Below are 20,806 nucleotides of genomic sequence, written 5' to 3' on the forward strand. Positions count from 1 at the left end.
TCAGGACACTGTCTCCAGTTATGTAGATGGACTGACGCTCTGGATGTTGAAGGAATCAGGGTTCAAGGAAGAGCATGAGATATAGAGAGACAATAGTCAAGGGGCAGCTCCTTTTACCCGCACATGTCCCACCCAGGAGAAGGGGCGACAGAGGGTGGGATGGGTGGATGGTATCACTGACTCAATGGACATGGGTTTGAGCCAACTCCAGGAGATGGTGAAAGACAGGGGAGCCTGGTGTGCTGCAGTCCATGCGGTCGCAAAGAGTCGGACATGACTTAGTGACTGAACAACAACGGCAGTCCCGCCCAGGCCCGCGCCCTCTCAAATAGAACCTTTCTGTGTCTGTCCTGTCTGTGCCATCTTGTTTTATACTTTATTTCTCTGATGTAACTGGAAGGGAAATTATGTTGTATGGTGAAATCTCCCTTCTATTAAAACTTTTATTCATCTTAAAGACATCTCAGGAGAAAAGTTACAGTTTTTCTGTGAGAGATATTGAGCAATAGACAACACAAACAGTGAAAATGTGGTTTAAGGTCAAGGATAATACCAACTACCCATCTGTTGCATAACTGTGTACCTAAGGGCACTAATCTGTGAGTTTCTGGAAAATGAAAACTGCATGGTATTTATCTTTGTATTCCAAGACCTATCACAGACCACAGCGGTGCATAAGGAGTTCACTAACTTCATTTTCACCTTGTCAACATCACATGCAAGACTCTATGCAGGGCTTTTTAGTACTTGGTTTGTGTCAATAAGAATTCAAAGTTCATTTGAGTGTTATGAAAGCAAGTATTCAATTATCTGTTGAAAAATAAATAACTGTAATGCTGAAATAAACCACTAAGGTGGTTTCTTGTAAAGCCCAACTATTTCTTTGCTCTGCTCAGCAATTTGCTATAAATAAACAGTAAGCCACTCCTTCCCAGGTGACTCAGACGAGAAAGAATACACCTGCAATGTGGGAGATCTGTGTTCAATCCCTGGGTTGGGAAGATGTCCTAGAGATGGGAATGGCAACCCATATTCCTGCCTGGAGAATTCATGGACAGAGGAGACTGGTGGTCTACAGTCCATGGGGTCACAAAGAGTCGGACACCACTGAGTGCCTAACACTTTCACTTCTTTCAAGCCATTCCTGGTGACCTTTTATCTCTGTGATGGACAGCTGTTATCCTTTAAAGTTGGAAAGGCAAACAGCTTGTTACTTTGTTCTCTTGAATATGACTAATGCATCCTTGGTGGACATCTGTAATGTACAATTTCATATTACGAAATGATGACTTTCTAGAGTTATCAAATATAGTCTTCACATTAAACCAAGTTTTCACATTATGATTTAAAGAGCGTATAGCTTGAGCATGATTACTGAGTGTACAATACTCTCTCCATGAATATTTATGGACTATTTGTTGAACTTTAACACACTGGGCATGGGGCTAGGCAAGGCCCTTGTATACGACACCTCATCTCTACAGAACTCCAGGAGGTAGGAAATACTACTGCTGTTTTACAGATGTAAAAACTATGGCTCGGAGAGATTCATTGCCAAAGTAATATAGTTAGTTACTCCAATCTCAAAGCCAATGGTACCCCCAACCACTTCATTATACTGCTAAGTAGATGAAGATGATACATTTTGTCTCTAATTTAATAAAAAAACTACTTTTCTGAAAAATAAGGAAGATTATTTGTAGAGTAATAGCTTGTGAGTGCTAAGTCGCTTCAGCTAAGTCTGACTCATTGTGACCCTATGGACTGTAGCCCGCCAGGCTCTTCTGTCCATGGGATTCTCCTGGCAAGAATATTGGAGTGGGTTGCCATGCCCTCCTCCAGGGGATCTTCCTGACCTAGGTATACAGGTGCTATGAGAGAAATATAAATATTCAAATAAAATTTGGTACTGTAGTGAAATGGAGAAAAATTTTTGAAAATTGCTTAATATGCTACCATAATTTTTGAATAGAAATAGCTTCTTTGTATTTCTTTTATTTATACTTGCTCAACACATGTTCTAAGTCCATAGCGTGTAACCATATATTGCTTGGTCTGGGTTCAATGGAAGTTCGTAATTTTGGCCTTTTTTATAATAAAATAAAGAGGTCTATGCTAAAATGTCACTCTTTTGTTTAGTGAATCTACCTTTCATTGAGATACAGCCATGTAATCAAGAAAAACAGGACATATTTCTTACTATATGAAATATGCTCTTAAAACTCTACTAATATACAAAATGCATAATACTCAGTGGAGGGGAGTTTGGGAAAAAAGATCATTTTAATTTGGATAATGAGTCTGTAATAATGACAATTAAAATTTATTTCAACCTCTTATTTCTTTCATTTAATCCTTAAGCATGTATGTTATCCCACTTTCCAGATGATACAATAAGATTTAGTGAGATCAAGTGATTCATTCAGTTCTAAAACATCTAAAGTAGCAGAACCAGGATTCAAACTGTAATGTGTCTGACTCCAAAGCCCATGCTTTCCCATTACACTCTATTATTTTCCCTTAGTAAAGCTTACATGTTCCTTTCTGGGAGGATATTAAGCTTCTTTGGGTTTTAGTCTCTCTTGAGCACATGGGAATATTCCTTCCAAGGCACATATGCAGGTTAAGAAGCAACAGGCAGGACTGAACATACAACAATGGACTGGTTCAAAATTGGGAAAGGAGTACATCAAGGCTGTATATTGTCACCCTGCTTATTTAACTTATATGCAGAGTACATCATGAGAAACGCTGGGCTGGATGAAGCACAAGCTGGAATCAAGATTGCCAGGAGAAATATCAATAACCTCAGATATGCAGATGACACCACCCTAATGGCAGAAAGCAAAGAGGAACTAAAGAGTCTCTTGATGAAAGGGAAAGAGAAGAGTGAAAAAGCTGGCTTGAAACTCAACATTCAAAACCTAAGATCATGGCATCTGGTCCTATCAATTCATGGCAAATAGATGGAGAAAAATTGGAAGCAGCGACAGACTTTCTTTTCTTGGACTCCAGTATCACTGTGGATGGTGACTGCAGTCATGAAGTTAAAAGACACTTGCTTCTTGGAAGAAAACCAATGACAAACCTAGACAGCGTATTAAAAAGCAGAAACATTACTTTTCCTTACAGTCAAAACTGTGGTTTTTCTAGTAGTCGTGTACAGATGTGAGAGTTGGACCACAAAGAAGGCTGAGTGCCAAAGAACTGATGCTTTCAAATTGTGATGTTGGAGAAGACTCTTGAGATTCCCCTGGACAGCAAGCAGATCAAACGAGACAATCCTAAAGGAAATCAACCCTGAATATTCACTGGAAGGACTGATGCTGAAGCTGAAGTTCCGAGACTTTGGCCACCTGATGTAAAGAGCCAACTCACTGGAAAAGACCTTGATGCTGCAAAGATTGAAGGCAAAAGGAGAAGGGGGTGGCAGAGGATGATGTGTTAGATATCTCAGCGACTCAGTGGATATGAATCTGAGCAAACTCTGGGAGACAGTGAAGGATAGGGAAGCCTGGTGTGCTGTAGTCCATGGGGTTGCAAAGAGTTGGGTGTGACTTAGTGACTGAACGATAACAACAAACCATGCATGCCCTAAATTAGGGCAACTTAGTCTTGTCATGTTCTAGCACTGGTTTCCAAAGTTTATTAATTCTCAAGCCACTTTTTTCAAACAAAAGCTTATAGGAAAGTCCAAGATATAAACAGTTGGTGCTGGAAGACATGATCATGTAGCCTCCTTTATTGTTTATGGAGCACTCACACTGCCCTTCACAGTCACTATTCTAACTGGCTTTTACATATATTGTCTCACTTAATCCTTCCCAACCAGTTGTTATTCTCAACTTAAGAACCTGTGGAGGAGTTAGGAATGTCATTCTCCATGAGTGAGTGAGACTCCTACCACACTTGCTTCATGAACAGGAAGTCAAAGGAGTCAGGCCAAGGCTGGTGCAGTTGCTCAGAGACAAGTGGCCTGTTTTATTCTTTCCCCAAACCCTCAGAAGGTGGCTTCTCTCCTTCTGGATGTTGAGTACACACATTTGCTCCAGTGAGGGGACTGAAAGTGAAGTGAAAGAGTTAGTTGCTTAGTCGTGTCTGATTCTCTGCGACCCCCATGGACTGTAGCCCGCCATGCTCCTCTGTCCATGGGATTCTCCAGGCAAGAATACTGAAGTGGGTTGCCATGCCCGTCTCCAGGGAGGAGGGACCCAGGGATCAAACCTGGGACTCCTGCATTGCAGATTCTCTACCACCTGAGCCATCAGGGAAGCCACTAATGATCCTTTCTACAGGCGACTAAGTGATCTAAAAATTACTGCTGTTCTAGGAGACCCGTGAAGACCCTTCTCCAGATTCAGTCACTATGGCAATTTCCTCAGATCCCAGGCTCAGCACAGTCCTGTCTCTTGGGTCTTGGAACTCCCTTGAACTCATCACAAGTGGGCTGCTACGGTTTCTTTTCCCCTTTTTTTGCTTCCATTCTGATGTTTATTCTGGGTTGCTGGTTCACGTTCATAATCCTGGGGGAAGTGGTTGCCCTCAGAAGCACCCAGGAAGCACATCTTCATGATCTTCAGAAACCATGAATATTTCTGGACTTTTCACATACAAGATCTCATCTAATTCAAGCTTCAGAGATGTTTTCTGTTTAACATTCAATGACAGTAATAGCAAAGATGTAGTCCTTACGATGAGCCAGGCACTGCTTCAAGAGCTTTACATACAGTAATATTCCAAGAGGCCCATCATCCCCATTGATAGATGAAGATCTAAAGTGCAGAGTGATTAAGGGACTTACTGAAGATTGCATGATAGGAAGGAGTAGGGCAGGCAATGTGGCTGTTTTTATCCACAACATTGCCTCTAAAAATAAAAAAATATGTTATAGACTCTTGCGAGTCCATGGACTGTAGCCCGCCAGGCTCCTCTGTTTATGGAATTCTCCAGGCAAGAATACTGGGGTGGGTTGCCATTTCCTTCTCCAGGGGATCTTCCCAACCCAGGAACTGAACCCGGGTCTCCTGCATTGCAGGTGGAATCTTTACTGACTGAGCTATGAAGGAAGCCATAGGTTATAATAACATATAAACTTAGTTGAAAAATATTAATAGCATTAACATTCATACTGCCTAAATATGCTTATCTAAATTTGCATCAGTGCTGTGATTTCTCATCCAAATATACTAAGGCTAATTGTTGTATTTCTAATAACCAAGACATGCACGATTAATGTACTTGACATACAACAGAGGAGCTGAGTTAATGTGATATCCTTTTAGCAAATTTTTTTAAAAACATTATTTATTCTTGGCTGCCCTGGGTATTCTGTGCTGCACATGGGCTTTCTCTAGTTGCAGTGAGCAGAGGCTACTCTGGGTGTCGGAGTGTGGCCTTCTCACTCACTGCAGTGGCTTATTTTGGAGCACTGGATTCAGTAGTGGTGGTGTGTGGGCTCAGCAGTTGTGGTGAGTGGGCTTAGTTGCCCTGCAGCATGTGGGATCTTCCTGGACCAGGGATCAGAAGCATGTCCCTGGCATTGGCAGACTCCCAACCACTGGACCACCAGGGAAGTTCACAAGTGACCCTTACTGGGACTGTAGCACTGTTTTTCTGCTTAAGATATTAATTCTGGCAATTTGGTGTTTCTTACGCATCAGGTACTCTCCTGAGATGGATTACAGATGTCACAAATTCTTGGCTATGTCTACTATGGAGTGGAGTCTATTTGTCTTTCTGTGGAATCTGTGTTGGTTTTAGTGGTTTGTTTGACCAACAGAATACGGTAGAAGTGTTACTTTGGCCCTTCTGAGAGTAGGTCCTAAGAAGCTTGTGCAGACATGTCCATCAGTTCTTACACAGGGGCCCACTTGAGTAAAATGGGTCAAGTTGCGGTCCTTTTCTCCCTGGAATTCAGGAGGAAGGGTGAGGGAATGGCCAAGCAACTTGAGTGGCGAGCAGCAGGCAGGTCACCACAGTATTGCTGGGTCTGTGGTAGAGACTCAATGAACACCTAGTGAATTCACTCTGCTCTTTTTCCCTTTATTCTAAATGTCGTATGCACTTATTTCCAGCTTAACAGTGGATGACAGTGGTAAGCAGTAGTAGCAGCTGAAACCCCAACGTCTTGCTGGAAGACTCCCCTCATCACGCGCTTATGTTCTCAGTCCTAGTGAGTGACATGAGCTCAGGCGGGGCTGCGACCTCTGAGCCTGTGTGACACAGCCCTGTGGTTGCCCCTCTTCCTTCATACCAACAACACTGGAGCTCTGATGGACAGACTGATAAGACAGAGTACAGGGGAGAAGATCTAAATGGTACATGATATACTGAGTAATATCTAATAAAATCTACATCCTGTAAACAGGGAATATACATCAAAAAAAATGATCCTGGATATTGAAAGTTAAGGAAAGATAATAAACTCCCCACAGTAAATATAATACACATAACATTCTCTGATTCTGATGCCAAAAAAAAAAAAAAAAAAGAGAATAAAGCAATCAGAAAACAGTACCAATACCCACACCGAATCTGCTATTATTTGGTGAAACAAAAAACAATACATAGCAAAAAAAGGAAAAAAGGCTTCCTTTATATATTTCCTCCTTTTATATTAAGGAGGAAATAAAAACAGAACACCTGGAATATAAAAGTAATGACAACACTAATACACCTAAGTGTTTTGGCCTGTTTAAGCAGTGCTCAGAATTAAGTTATGACCAACCTAGACAGCATATTAAAAAGCAGACATTACTTTGTCAACAAAGGTCCATCTAGTCAGGGCTATGGATTTTCCAGTAGTCATGTATGGATGTGAGAATTGGACTATAAAGAAGGCTGAGTGCAGAAGAATTGATGCTTTTGAACTGTGGTGTTGGAGAAGACTCTTGAGAGTCCCTTGGACTGCAAGGAGATCCAACCAATCCATCATCCTAAAGGAGATCAGTCCTGGGTGTTCACTGGAAGGACTGATGCTGAAGCTGAAACTCCAATACTTTGGCCACCTCATGCGAAGAGCTGAATCATCTGAAAAGACCCTGATGCTGGGAAAGATTGAGGGCAGGAGGAAAAGGGGACAACAGAGGATGAGATGGCTGGATGGCATCATCGACTTAATGGACATGAGTTTGGGTAAACTCTGGTAGTTCGTGATGGACAGGGAGGCCTGGCGTGCTGCAGTTCATGGGGTCGCAAAGAGTTGGACACGACTGAGTGACTGAATTGAACAGAATTAAATCTCATATTAATAATTAAGAAAATATAAAAATGATTAAATTGAATGCTAACAAGGAGTTAAAAAAACAGCAACAAAATAAGGAAAGCAAAAAGTAGGACATTTATTTAAGGAAATCAATTAATTGGAAAACAGAAAAATAATAAAAGAGACACTCAAAGCATGCCACTTGGGGTGAAACAAGCAAACAAAAACAGCAAATTAGGCCAACTACTAGCTATCTTAATTAAGAAAATAAGGGAGCAAGCATAATACATACTCAGGGGAAAGAGCCACACACACAAAAGAGGAAGGGGTAACTCTGCTCACCACTGGGAAATGAACTTGAAAACCTGGACAGTATGGATGGTTGATGGTCCTAGCTAAGACACAGAAACTACACACACCAGTTACCATAAATACCAAAAGAGCTGTTAAAGAGCTATTTGCCAAACATTGACCAGCACCAGGTAATTTCACTGAAATCTTAAGGAAAATTCCAATGTTATGCAAACTGTTCCAGAACTCAGGAGAAAGAAAAATATTTCCAATTTACCAGCATAAAATCAATAACAAAGCTTCTTAAAGGTTGTGCTCAAAGGTGCATACACACACACACATGACTAATTGCACTGATGAATACAGATGCAAATCTAAATAAAATATGGAATAATCTGGAAATACATTGAAAGAGTAATACATATGGTCAAGTAGAGTTTATTTCAGGAATTTAAGGATGGTACAAAATATATTAATAAAATTCATATTAAAAGGTCAAAGGAGAAAAATCATATGATCATCTCCACAGAAAATGAAAAGGCATGTGATAAAATTCAACATGCAACCTTGACTAATTTTTTTAAAAAACAGGGGTCAACAGATACTCCTTAATATGATTAACTAAATGTATATATCTCAACCCAGTTCATTGTAGCCAATATATTTTAACATTATTCTAGAAATACTAGACAATGCAAGCAAGACATAAAAAGAGGTATACAAACTGGAAGACATGACTGTATAACTGGAAAACACAAAAATATTAAGTGAAGTACTATTAGAAACCATAAGAAAATCAGAGTCTGGTAGCTGAGTAGAAAACATTTTACCTTTTTTAATACTAAAATAAGACTAAATTATAAATCAAAAGGACTTCCTTAATAATGGTAACAAAAATAATAAAATTTCTTAGACCTCTTGAACATTTCAAGATCTCAGTAAAGTAAAACGTGAAGCATCTTCAAAGGAAACAACAAAAAGACTTGAACAAATGGGAGCCATTTTTGGATGGTTTAGACAGAATTTTTAACATGATAATGATGTCAAATTTCCCCAAGCTGATCTATAAAACTGTCAAAAAAAAAAAAGTCCTATGGGTTTGTTTGGTGGAACACAAGGGTTGGTTCTAAAGTTCAACTGGAAGAATAAGCAAGAATATTGGAATACTTAAAAATTACAGTTATTAAAACAGTGGAAGACTGGTACAAAAAAAGAAAGGCAGGTCAGTTGAAGAGAATGGAATGGGAGTCTAGAAACATATCCACACAATATGAAAATCTGTAATATGATAAAAGGGTCATTTGCAAAAGTGAGGAAAGGATAGATTTAATAAACAGTCTTGCAGTAATTAGGTAGTTACCTAGGAAAAAAAAAGTGGAGCCTTAAATTCAGGACAGATCAAGTGTTTAAACGTGAAAAGTCAAAAAACAGAAATACCCAACTTTACTTTTAACCTTCAAACAGTAGTAGATATACCTTGCCTTTGAAAATAAGTGCAGAAGAGAATGCATAGTATGTTACAATTTGTATTATATCATATAGCATTTATAAACATGGATACATTTATGTATGTATATGGTATTTCTGGGGGGTATACAAGAATGTAGTGTTTGTACCTTTTTCTTTGAAAGGGAACTAAAAGATGAGTGTCAGGAGTAGGAGACAGACTTGATTTCTTTAATATTTAAACCAAGAAGATGTATTAGTTAATTTAAACAAAGAAATTAAAAACACATGCCAGAAAACAAAAACAAAAAACCTATACATAATAGTATATAATTAGTAGGACCCAAACAAGGTTAATTTGGTAACCCAAATTCTGACAGTAAAATACTGCATAGGAATTTTAAATGTCTGAAAATAATATAAAAAGAGAACTGCTAGAGTTACTGAATCTTCTAAGATACGTCAATTTTTTCAAAGGCAAAATAATATTCAGATCCTTAGGGATTTTTACCCTTGGGAACTGGTATAAGCTACTACTTTATGATAAGGGAGTTAAGAAAGACTATCTCCCTTTAATTTTTCTTCTAGACATACTGCATATTTCATGGCCTGAATTTGTATACACACCAAATAAAAATAAACAGCAACTTCAAGTTAAAAAGTACCTCAAGGCAATACAAAAAAAGTAATTTTAATTTTTGATACATATTAAAACATTTCAGTCAGTTCTTCCTGACAGCATAACACGACAAATACACAAGACCGCAAACATGCTTTAAAATGACATTCAGCAAAGTATTTAAAATTTAATAAATAGCAATAATCACACACAAATACATTTTTCATACTCAATCATTAAGCTACTAAAACAGACAGCTAAAAAATAAATAAATGGGAACTGACAATAAAAAAATATGCGGGGTTTTGCAATTCACTTTACTTTAAAAAGGGAGGTGATCTGAATGACTTCTTAATTTGCTTTTCATGTAGCATGATCCTCCCCTCATGAATAAAATATATTGAAAAGAATCACTGTCTTACAAGAATGCAGTCTTTAAATACAACAAATAAATATGAAACCAGCAAAGCAACCTCAAGTTGTAATAAAAATGCCCCCTCAACCCCCCAAAAAGCTATGGAAATATAGTCATCATGATAGCAAATAATAGTATTTAAAGTGATAGTGCTTCTGCACTAAACTCATCTGAGACCTTAATATGATTTTTAGTGCAAATCCCTAGGGTCCAATACAAGCATAACCCTGTATCAGGGAAAGACATTACCAGTTGGAACTTATCTTGTACAGTTTTTGTACACATAAAGTTCAAGATTTAATGCATAGTAGAATATCTTCATCTGCTTAATTTGTCCTTAAATAGAGATGAAAAAAAAATGACTTGGGATTTTTACCATTTGGTCTGTACCATATTAGAATATTAAAGTCAACATTAGAAAACCTATAAAAGAGTTTTGTTTTTTGCCATTAATTTATCTAACTATCTAAATTTCACATCATTGCATGTCAAACATGAGAAAAAATTTTAGACAAAGTTTTTTTTTCCCTTTGACAAGCTCATGTTATGATGAAGTACAATAATGCTTAGACAAACGTTATATAAATAAAAATAGATGAGTATAAGGAATTTTTACTTTTTATATCAACAATCTTAACATCTAGTATATTAACTTACAAGATGTGTTGGCAAAAGCATAAAGGGTTTAATTAAAAGAAGGTATTATTCTGAACAAAGAAATATTTTAACATAGGATAGATAAACTGACAGTCAAATGAGTTTCAGCAGCCATATCTCTACTGCTAACCACAGTACCAGAATGAAAACAATTAGAAACAAATGGAAAAACATTACTGAACAATCTGAATACATAATGCATTTTTAGCTGCTAAAATAGTAAACTCTAAAGTTCATAGAGTTACAGTTGTTTAATTTAACCATGCAGGCTAACATATGATAATAAGAAATCACCCTGCATCTTTTTTTTTCTTTTTAAATGAAAACTAGTTTAATTGTAAAGTTACAAAACAATGAATGGATATTGCTCCAACTTGTACCCAAGCTCCCTGATGGGATCCGTACCTAACAAAGTAACAAAGCTTCATCATCACTCGTTTCAGTTTTCAGCGTTGCTTCTAAGCAAGAGTCCGGGATCTGGGCAGTGTGGACGATACCACAGCGCTCACAAGGGCCATCACGACTACTTGGCCTCACTCCAGGATTTGTTCCACTATATGGTTGTCTGAACCCTTGCCCTTGATCGGAGGCAAGATCAAGAAGCGGTCTGGAGCAGTCATTCACATCAAAGTCTGAAGCTCCTTCAGAAACTGGAATTAGCATTTCGACATCATCATCTTCTTCTCTTCCATTTACCCCATTATCAAGCTGTCTCAAAGGGCTCTGGTTCTGATTCGCAGAGCTTGATCGCCCTAATGTAAAACGTACCCAGCGTAGCCCCTGAGTCATTCGACTTAGCGCACTTGTGAGCTGGTGCCGTGCTGGACTCACACTGGGGGGTTCCACGCTGGTCACATCCCGTCCGGTCTCTGTGTGACCCCCTCTGGTGCTCTGAGTGGAGGAACTTCCACTTGCTCCCACCGTTGCTTCTACAGCTGTCGTGGGAGGGACTTTTTGGGGCAAAGGAGCTGCAACCCCACCCGATGCTCCTGCCATATCTCTTCTCTCATTTTCTGTGTCTGTGTCGTCAGACTCCACGGAAAACAGACTTCTGTGAGTATGATTTCTTTCAGGTTCTCTGCTGGTACTCTGGCTAGGGACAACCTCATCTCCATCTGCTGAGACCAGAGCCAATGACCCTGAATGGCGTGACCTTGCAAAATTAAAAATACGATTCCAGATGTTGCTGGATCTGCCTGCCATAGGGAGTCTGATGGAAGTAAATCCAAGCTGAGACCGTACAGCCAGCCTCAGGTTTTCCAAAACAGATGCCTGCCAAAAAAAAAAAAAAAATCTTAAGACAGCTGAAAACAAGGTATTAAAACTGTGTTGTGGGTAAAAATTCTATTACTCATTGTTAGGGTCTATGAAAGATAAATTAAATTCTCTCATTAATACAGGTTCATCCCACTCCAGAAACTAACCTATAACTGGAACCACTGTTCACTGTGTTTAAGATTTTCTTGATACTTTATATATGAACTTTAAAATGATAATGTCAATCACAACAGCAATTTTGTTTTAAAACTTCACACAGTAATCCAATCCTAGAAATGTACCAAAGATGAAAATGAAATTATTTGATACTTCTTTAGCTAGAAGCATAGAATAATCTCTACCATAATTCTTTAAATGACTTACAGGAGTGTGAAAACCAGGCTGTTTATCTGTTTGTTTAGAAGAGAACAAATCAGACTTGATTTACAAGGTCAAAACCAAGGATTTGTTGGATGAGTAGATAGATACTGAGAGTTTATTTATATTACCATAAACAGAGGAATTATTATATTTGTAATGCAGCACAGAAAACAGAAAGTCAAAGAAAATAATTTGTTTATAGCACTAGTCAATGGTATCTGAGACATTTAGGTTTCTTCTCAGTCTTAAAAGATTTAAGTCTTATTGTCATGTTAAACATAAATTATAAACTATTCTTTGAAAACTGATGATTTTTAACTAGTGCATTTGGGAGGTGACCATATTGCTCAACTGAAAGAAAAACTTTTTTTGTAGATGAATGACTATCAGAATTATTAAAAAAAACACAAAAACCCAACAAGCTACTGTTATAAAAATAGTCTTTAAGCTCCATCTAGTGGTTATAAAAAGGAGTAATCAAACTTGGAACAAACACAGCTTTCATCAATCTGGCATTTAGTATTTTTAAAACACAGTATATCCAAGAAACAATGGTAAGTTGATATACTCCCTTTCAAATGAAGATACAGCTTCTATCTGCCAAAATGAATGACTCTTGCCCCTCCTCCTCACAGAAGAAAAGAAGGGAAGAGAATAAGAAAATGTGATAGAATGTTCTCCATCTCTCTCTGTGACTGGTACTGCATTTATTTGTGATTTCCATATAGACTTTTTGAACATAATTCCTGAAATATAATTCACAGAAAGCTAAGAAGCTACTATCATAGGAATATCTCATAGTCTGGCCTTAATAAAGAACAGATTGTCAATAAGAAATCTGAATATCAGCATATATAAATTTAGTATGCCAGTAAGATTTTTCACCAATTATGAATATAAACCAAAAGTGGTTCACATCCCTATGAACTCCACAGATCTGGTTCTCCTCATCTGGCTCAAGTTCTAAGGCTTTGTGTGAGCACTGTCATTAAATCCAGCAAGGAATACAGGCTCTTCAGCTATCCTCCCCTCTTAGGCAGCTGAGATCCACAACGCCTTCAGCACACTTCAAAGCCGACTTTAACAGTACAGTCTGCCACAGTGAGATGAAGTTCTCTACTCATTTCAAAGTCTGTTTAATTAAATGACTGCCCATTCAGTTCTACAAGGGGATCTCATGATTGTTTTAGGAATAATTTCATATACTTCTTCAGTTTATGAAGAAGAAGAAAAGAAAGCATGCCTCAGAAAGGATTGCTATTTTGAATGAGATGGTAATTCAGAAAATAATTCTTTTTAAGAACTAATATAGATACTTGATATTTTATTAACAAAAGTTTTAAACTTGAGAATTTAATTTCATTAACTAAATAAAATCTAGTTTACAAACATGTTTTATTTTAAAACTTTTTTGAATCAAAGTTCTCAGGGTAAATTATAACCCAAGAGGAAAGCTGTTATAGGGAGTTAATGAAACTTTACCCAAAGTGAAGTCTGACCTTTGCCCTTTACTTCTGGGAAGAGATCTCAATCCCTGCAATGTCATCTTTGATGGAAGTGTCATTGTGTGGAGCCTTGGGCCAGCCAGAGAGTAACAGTGTGTTTCAGGTGGAGGCTCTGAGCCACACAAACGTGATGCAGGTGAGGGCTTTCAATCAGCAGAATCAGTCAATCTCTGAAGGGCTAGAGACCAGGATCAGTCACGTGTGCGATGAACTGTGCCTATGTGATGGAGCTCCTATAAAATCCTTGGACACCAGGTTTGGGTGAGCTTCCCTGGATGGCAATGTTTCATGCATACTGCCATTCACTGGTGTTGAGAGACTTACACTGTCCCGACATTACGGGGAAAAGATGATTGGAAGGGTTATGCTTGGTATTCTCCTGAGGCTGATTTAATCTGGGTCCTTTCCCAGCAATAAAAGTTACACCATGGTATGTAACAGCTTTCAATGAGCTCTGAGGCTTTCTAGTGAATTATCAACCTGAGGATGGTTTTCGGGGCCCCTGAACTTACAATTATTATAATTGGTGTTAGAAGTGAGGGCTATCATATGTGGACTATGCTCCTTGTAACTCACAGTTGACTAAACTCTTGAAGGTACCCTCAAGGTATACTGGTGGTGGGTGACAGATGGTAGAGGGGCATGCGTGGAATTAACCATTCTCTGAATTCCTACCTAAAAAGAACCCTTCCCCATGGCAGAACCAACAATATATTATGAAAAAGCCACAATGTAGGTTCTTCCTATGTTGCACACAGAATTTTAACCAGTGGAAATTCTGAATTATTTACTTAGCAAATTATATCCAGAGAAATGTTTTAAAACTATAAATTCTCACAAAGATTTCCTAAAAAGACTCAAATAAGGTGACAGATTGCAATCAGAAATCTCATTTATCAAAAAGGAAATGGGCTTTCATTTTGAATGGAATTAATCACTGGGCTTTCCTGGTGGCTCAGCTGGGAAAGAAGCCACCTGCAAAGCAGGAGATCTGGGTTCAATCCCTAGGTTGGGAAGATCCCCTGGAGAAGGAAACAGCTACCCACTCAAGTATTCTGGCCTGGAGAATTCCATGGATTATCCATGGAGCTGCGAAGAGTCAGACACGACTGAGCGACTTTCACTTTCAATCACTGGGAAAACAATGTCTAACAATTTTTCTTAATTCTGATACTGGGAACAATTTTTAGAATTATTTCATGATGAATTTACATTTTAAATGTATAAACCTTTATGGCCTTATGAACCCTGGCACAACTTTAAGAATTGAAAAAGAAATTTAAAAAGCAATTGCCAGGAACTACATTCAACATCTTGTAATAACCTATTACGGAAAAAAATATGAAAAAGAATGTATATAACTATGTATATAACTGAATCACTTTGCTGTATACTGGAAACTAAGACAACACTGTAAATAAACTACACTTCAATAAAAAATTGCTAACAAAAATTTAAAGAATTCAGCAACATTAATAAAGAATGACTATATGGGAGGGGAGTTTGGGGGAGAATGGATACATAAATATATATGGTTGAATCCCTCTGCCGTCCACCTGAAACTTTCATAACATTGTTAACTGGGTATACTCCAAATAAACTAAAAAAATTTAAAAAAGAATGAGTCACTATTTAAAGAAAATGATATGGATTTTTAAGCACTGTAAAATTCAGCTGTGAAGAGGTTTTCTCTCAAGGCAGGTAGAGATATTAACTTCATTTCAATGACTTATTTTAATCTTGCACGTTACTAACGTATTTCTAAGCATATCAACTTTAGTATTTATTCTTAAATCTTTGAAATAGTTCAAGTAAAAAATAAGTTGTCAGACTTTACTTTTGAATTTCAGTGTACTAAATTATTTTAAACATTAGGGCTTCCCAGGTGGCGCTAGTGGTAAAGAACCCACTTGGCAATACAGGAAATATGAGAGACATGGGTTCGATTCCTGGGTGGGGAAGATCTCCTGGAGAAGGGTATGGCAACCCTCTCCAATATTCTTGCATGGAGAACCCCATGGACAGAGAAGCCTGGTGGGTTACAGACTATGGGGTCGCAAAGAGTCAGACAAGACTGAGTGACTAAGCACATCCTAAACATTAAAATCGGAGAAGGCAATGGCACCCCACTCCAGTACTCTTGCCTGGAAAATCCCACTGACAGAGGAGCCTGGAAGGCTGCAGTCCATGGGGTCGCTGAGGGTCAGGCACGACTGAGCGACTTCACTTTCACTTTTCACTTTCATGCATTGGAGAAAGAAATGGCAACCCACTCCAGTGTTCTTGCCTGGAGAATCCCAGGGACAGGGGAGCCTGGTGGGCTGCCGTCTATGGGGTCGCACAGAGTCGGACACAACTGAAGTGACTTAGCAGCAGCAGCAAACATTAAAATGCTTAAGAATCACGTAACCAAATAAGAAGTAAAGAATGAAAACTTTACTTTTGAATTTGTTAAAATATAAGGAAACAACTAGAGTAAACCCATGAAAAACATGGGCTTACCCAGCTGCACTTATTTACGGATTTTTTGTCAATGGCAAATACTACAGCACCACACCATCTATGGTTGGTTGAATTTGTGGACACTGAACTCTAGACAGAAGGCTGACTATAGAGTTGTTTAGTTGCTCAGTTATGTCCAGTTCTTTTGTGACCCCATGGATTGTAGCCCACCAGGCTCCTCTGTCCATGGGATTTCTCAGGCAAGAATACTGGAGTGGGTTGCCATTTCCTTCTCCAGGGGATCTTCCCAACCCAGGGATCGAATCTGCATCTCCTGCATTGGCAGGTGGATTCTTTACCATTGGGCCACCTGGGAAGCTCAACTATAAAGTTACATGTGAATTTTCACCTGCATGGAGCACTGACGCCCCTAACCCTCACACTGTTCAGGAGTCAACCGTATAATTTCAAATCTTCCATTTATTTAATTCTTGACTCAACTGCAAAAATTCTGACACAATCGAGGGTCCTTCACCATTACATGTAAGTATAGACTTCATTTTAAGAGGTACTGAAACAGAAATCACAAAGTGTAACATACCTGATTAGGTGAACAAACAGGAAAATCTTCAACTGGTGGAATTAAACCCTGAGCAATCAATTGTCCATAAGAGGGAGGAGCTTCTCTTCTTAACAATTCTGCTTCCACTCTGGACAACTGTGTTTCAAATGATCTTTGAGAGAAATAGACGGATGAAAGGAGTTTAAAAAAAAAAAAAAGGGCACGCCAAAACAGTAATTCTTTAATTATCAACAATTAAAACAATCTGAATTTTAATATATTTGTTCATTTGTAAAGCAGAATCAGTCAACATTTGGTGAGTATCTATACTACCCTACACTGAGAACACAGAGATGAAGCGGACAGTCCAGCCTCATGTGGTTTTACACTAGGGGTCTGGATCACTAAGTTTTAATAAATTAAATATCCCTGTAAAAGATAAAACTACTAGATCTTTACCCTTCTGAGATCAGAGGGGCTTGAGGTGAAAGTATTTGAATATTCTTAGAAGATACTTTATTCGTCAAGTCCAACACATTTACTTTTCAGGTAAGGAAAACAGTGAAATGAGTTGCCAAAACCCATTCTGGAATAACCTGTTCTTAAACTCAAGACCTCCGGTCTTCACTGTGCTCTTGTGTGTGTGTGTGCGCGCGCTAAGTCCTTTCAGTCGTGTCCGACTCTTTGCGACTCTATGGACTGTAATCCTCCACACTCCTCAGTCCATGGGGCTTCTCCAGGCAAGAATACTGGAGTGGGCTGCCATGCCCTCCTCCAGGGGATCTTCCCTACCCAGGGATCAAACCCAGGTCTCTGACATGTCCTGCACTGCAGGTGGGTTCTTTACCACTCTTTATGTTGCTTACTTGGTTTTATGTTGCAATGTAGTAAAACATTTCTGGCCACTTATGCCAAGTAAGAAGCATATGGTTGTTTTGATACTGTGCATCTGTTCTTGGCTGTCTGGTATGTGACTTCTTTGTTGTATGTATTACTTGCAACTCTTCTGGGGCTGATGGTCATGGTCTCCACAGGAGCTTTCTAGAAGACCTCTCTGCCATCAACTTCTCCAGGTCTCTCCTCTGCCACGTGGAAGACGGCTCTCCCTGAGGGCCACCCTTTCACGCTGAACCACTTCTTACTTAACTGAGGTCCTCTGACTTTTATACCACTTTATTTTATAGCTCTTACAGCATTTATATGTTTTGTCATTTAATTCTACCCACCAGTTCCTTCCTTCTAACTGTAAACTGCCTGTGAGATTACTCCTACTCATTGCTCTATTCACCCATATACTGCTTTGAACATAGAAGGCTCTCAAATGTCTGGAATTGTTGAATTAATATTTATAAAAACTCAGGTTAAAGCACCACGACCAAGAATTACAGCTTGCAAAATTCCTATAAAACACGTTAATCTGAAAACACTACAGTCTGCCTTTTCTCACCTCATTAACTCTTAAGTGTTTGTTTTTTTAATGTGCTTATTAACCTTTTGAGTCATATGCTTTTCATAGTAATTTTATAAATCACAGACAATAGGTAGCTCTGTCTCCAATAGTGTAACAAAAATATATTGCTCATCTCCTTAAAAAATGTGTTGTAAATATCTGGGCCATGTTTTTACTGTACAGAGCACGCAACACCATAGCTCTGTCTTGATACTGACCTTCGTTCAAACATTCTCAGAGAATAAAGCTTACAGGTGCACCCCAAGGCAATGACCAGCAGCAGGCCGCAGATGAGGCTCCCGATGACGGCGGCGGTGATGACCCGGGTTGGCACGATCACCGGGCAGTTCTCCTCGTCGCTGCCGTCGCCGCAGTCGTCCTGAGAGTCACACACCCAGCTTTCAAACACACACCGGTTGTTTTTACAATGAAAATTTCCTGGCTGGCAAAAGAAGCAGTTTTTTTCATCGGAGCCATTTGGGCAGTGGTTCTGGTAGTTGCAGCGATCGGAGCGAGGGTAGCAGACGCCATTCCGGGAACACGGGAACTCCTCCTTCTGGCACACGGTACAGTTGATCTCGTCCCGCCCGTTTGGGCAATGCCAGTAGCCATCACAGCGCTGCTGCTCGGTGTAGCAGCCCCAGTTCCCTCCGCAGGGGATCTCCCACGGCAGACAGAAGCCATCTACCTGGTAAGTAGCATTAAAGCCCCTGGCCGCGTTGACTTTATCGGCGCAGAAATGGACCCTTATCTGTCCAGAAGAAGACACTACAGTGAGAGGCGCGTGAGAATCAAAAGCGGTCAACACACGCAGAAGCTTGTGCGGATTCTCCTCTAATCCATCGTATATTTTGACATAATCACCATAACCAGTACCATCAAGTTTAAAGTCTGTGAAGCGTAAGATGACTTTGCGGTGATCACCAGTGTCTATTAACCAGGTGCAATTGCTTCCGGGAGGATAAAAGTCTGGATAATTGGGAGAATTAAAAGTACCATAAAAATATTTTAACCACTGCCCACAAGTGGGCACATCACAGTCGATCTCATCTCCGAGGTCAAGGCAGTCAATGTTGCCATCGCATTTTAAAGACTCGGGAAGGCAGGTGTAGACTTTGGTAAACCGAGACAGACACTGGAACTGGTTGTAAGCACAGGGCTGGAAGGAGGCAGATGTTGGAGGATTCGCTTCTCTGGCACAGATCTCTTCATCAGAACTGTCTCCACATTCATCCATGTTGTTGCATTTCCAGGCTGCTGGTATACACTTTCCATTTCCACAGCGAAACTGGTCACAAGCACAGTTTGGTTCTTCAGATTTCCCTGGGAGGTCAGTGAGAGGAGGGAGATGGAGAGGTAAGGAGGGAAAAAAAACATATTCTTTAAAGGATATGTAACAGCAAGTGGTATTTTTATCGTAAATGTTAATTAGCTCAGGTGATAGCTGGGCTTAAGCAAAAAATTTAATTAATACTGGCTTACTGATTACTCAAAATTTTAATTAAATAATACTTATGATTTGTTCCATGAAGATCTCTGCAGCTGACCTAAAGATAAAGGACTGATTCTGTTTTTGCAGAAGCTGCTTTGCTACAGAACATTTAGTAAAGTGATGTAAGATATATGCGCCAGTAGTATATATTGCCTAAGAATTTTAAATACCCTACTGAATAAACATTTTGAAATTAAGAAAAACTCCTCCATAATAATCACCTTTTCAAATCCATTTTAATATTCTTTTCTATTTATTTATATATATTTATGTACATATACGCAATATCTTGCAAGTCCATTAATCTAGACTCAAGAGTATGGGAAAGGAGAGAGAAAAGAACTGAAATGTTCATAGAATTCTAATTGTTTAGTAGACTATCCTAAATATATATCAAGAATGAGATAGGGAAAGAAAACTAAACATTAGCATCCTACAGTCCACACTGATGATGTCAGCCCAAGGCTTTCCTCTCCATCAACAACTTATTTACTGGCAAATAGGTGACAGAAAATGCTTCAGAACAAAGTAATTATTACAAAGATGTGCTTTTAATAAAAAAGAGAAAAAGTAGCATATGTTGCTAAAGGTGACCATGTTAATTTCAGAAAAATATAAAGTTATTTACAGCAAAAATCTACGGGACTCTAATGCTCTGAGTTCTTCGTATTTTTATGATCTGGTCACACTATTCAGATAAAGTTTAAGAACTAGCAAAAGAAGACTTCTGATACTACAAACTATGAAAGTAAAATTGATTGTGTCTTTTCTTTGAAGGTGTAAAGATAATGGTAACACACAAAAATACATTCTGAAATAACATGCAGGATACGGGTGAACACTTGAGGGGAAAAAAGTTCCTTTTAAAATAAATATATTCAAAATATTTAAAAAGACTGACTTTAGTGTATAAAATTAACCATTCTATTAGGATTATACAAAATGCCTTTTGGAGACCTAACTCTAGGGCACCTAGAATTTGCCTCGAATTCTGCAATCTCAGCTGTCTTGGTATTTAGTCACAATAAAATGGACGTTGTTTAGAAGGCGAAGGCAAGTCCTGAAGTGATTGAGGAGTTAATTTG

General features: G+C 38.8%; 1 protein-coding gene across 3 annotated transcripts in view; it reads right to left on the bottom strand.

Moving 5' to 3' along the window:
• Positions 1-9,616: 9,616 nt before the first annotated feature.
• LRP12 (LDL receptor related protein 12) overlaps positions 9,617-20,806 on the bottom strand; it is a 91,089-nt gene continuing 79,899 nt past the window's right edge. For all 3 annotated transcript variants that reach the window (XM_006053902.4, XM_006053901.4, XM_025265161.3), the window contains 3 exons: positions 18,448-19,552; positions 16,819-16,951; positions 9,617-11,904 (listed from right to left, as the gene is read on the bottom strand). In XM_006053902.4, the coding sequence (XP_006053964.1) occupies positions 11,038-11,904; positions 16,819-16,951; positions 18,448-19,552 (2,105 nt within the window). In that variant the 3' untranslated portion in view covers positions 9,617-11,037. The remainder of the gene's footprint in view (positions 11,905-16,818; positions 16,952-18,447; positions 19,553-20,806) is intronic.

This window comes from Bubalus bubalis, chromosome 15 (assembly GCF_019923935.1).
Source record: "Bubalus bubalis isolate 160015118507 breed Murrah chromosome 15, NDDB_SH_1, whole genome shotgun sequence".
NCBI classification, from domain to species: Eukaryota; Metazoa; Chordata; class Mammalia; order Artiodactyla; family Bovidae; genus Bubalus; species Bubalus bubalis.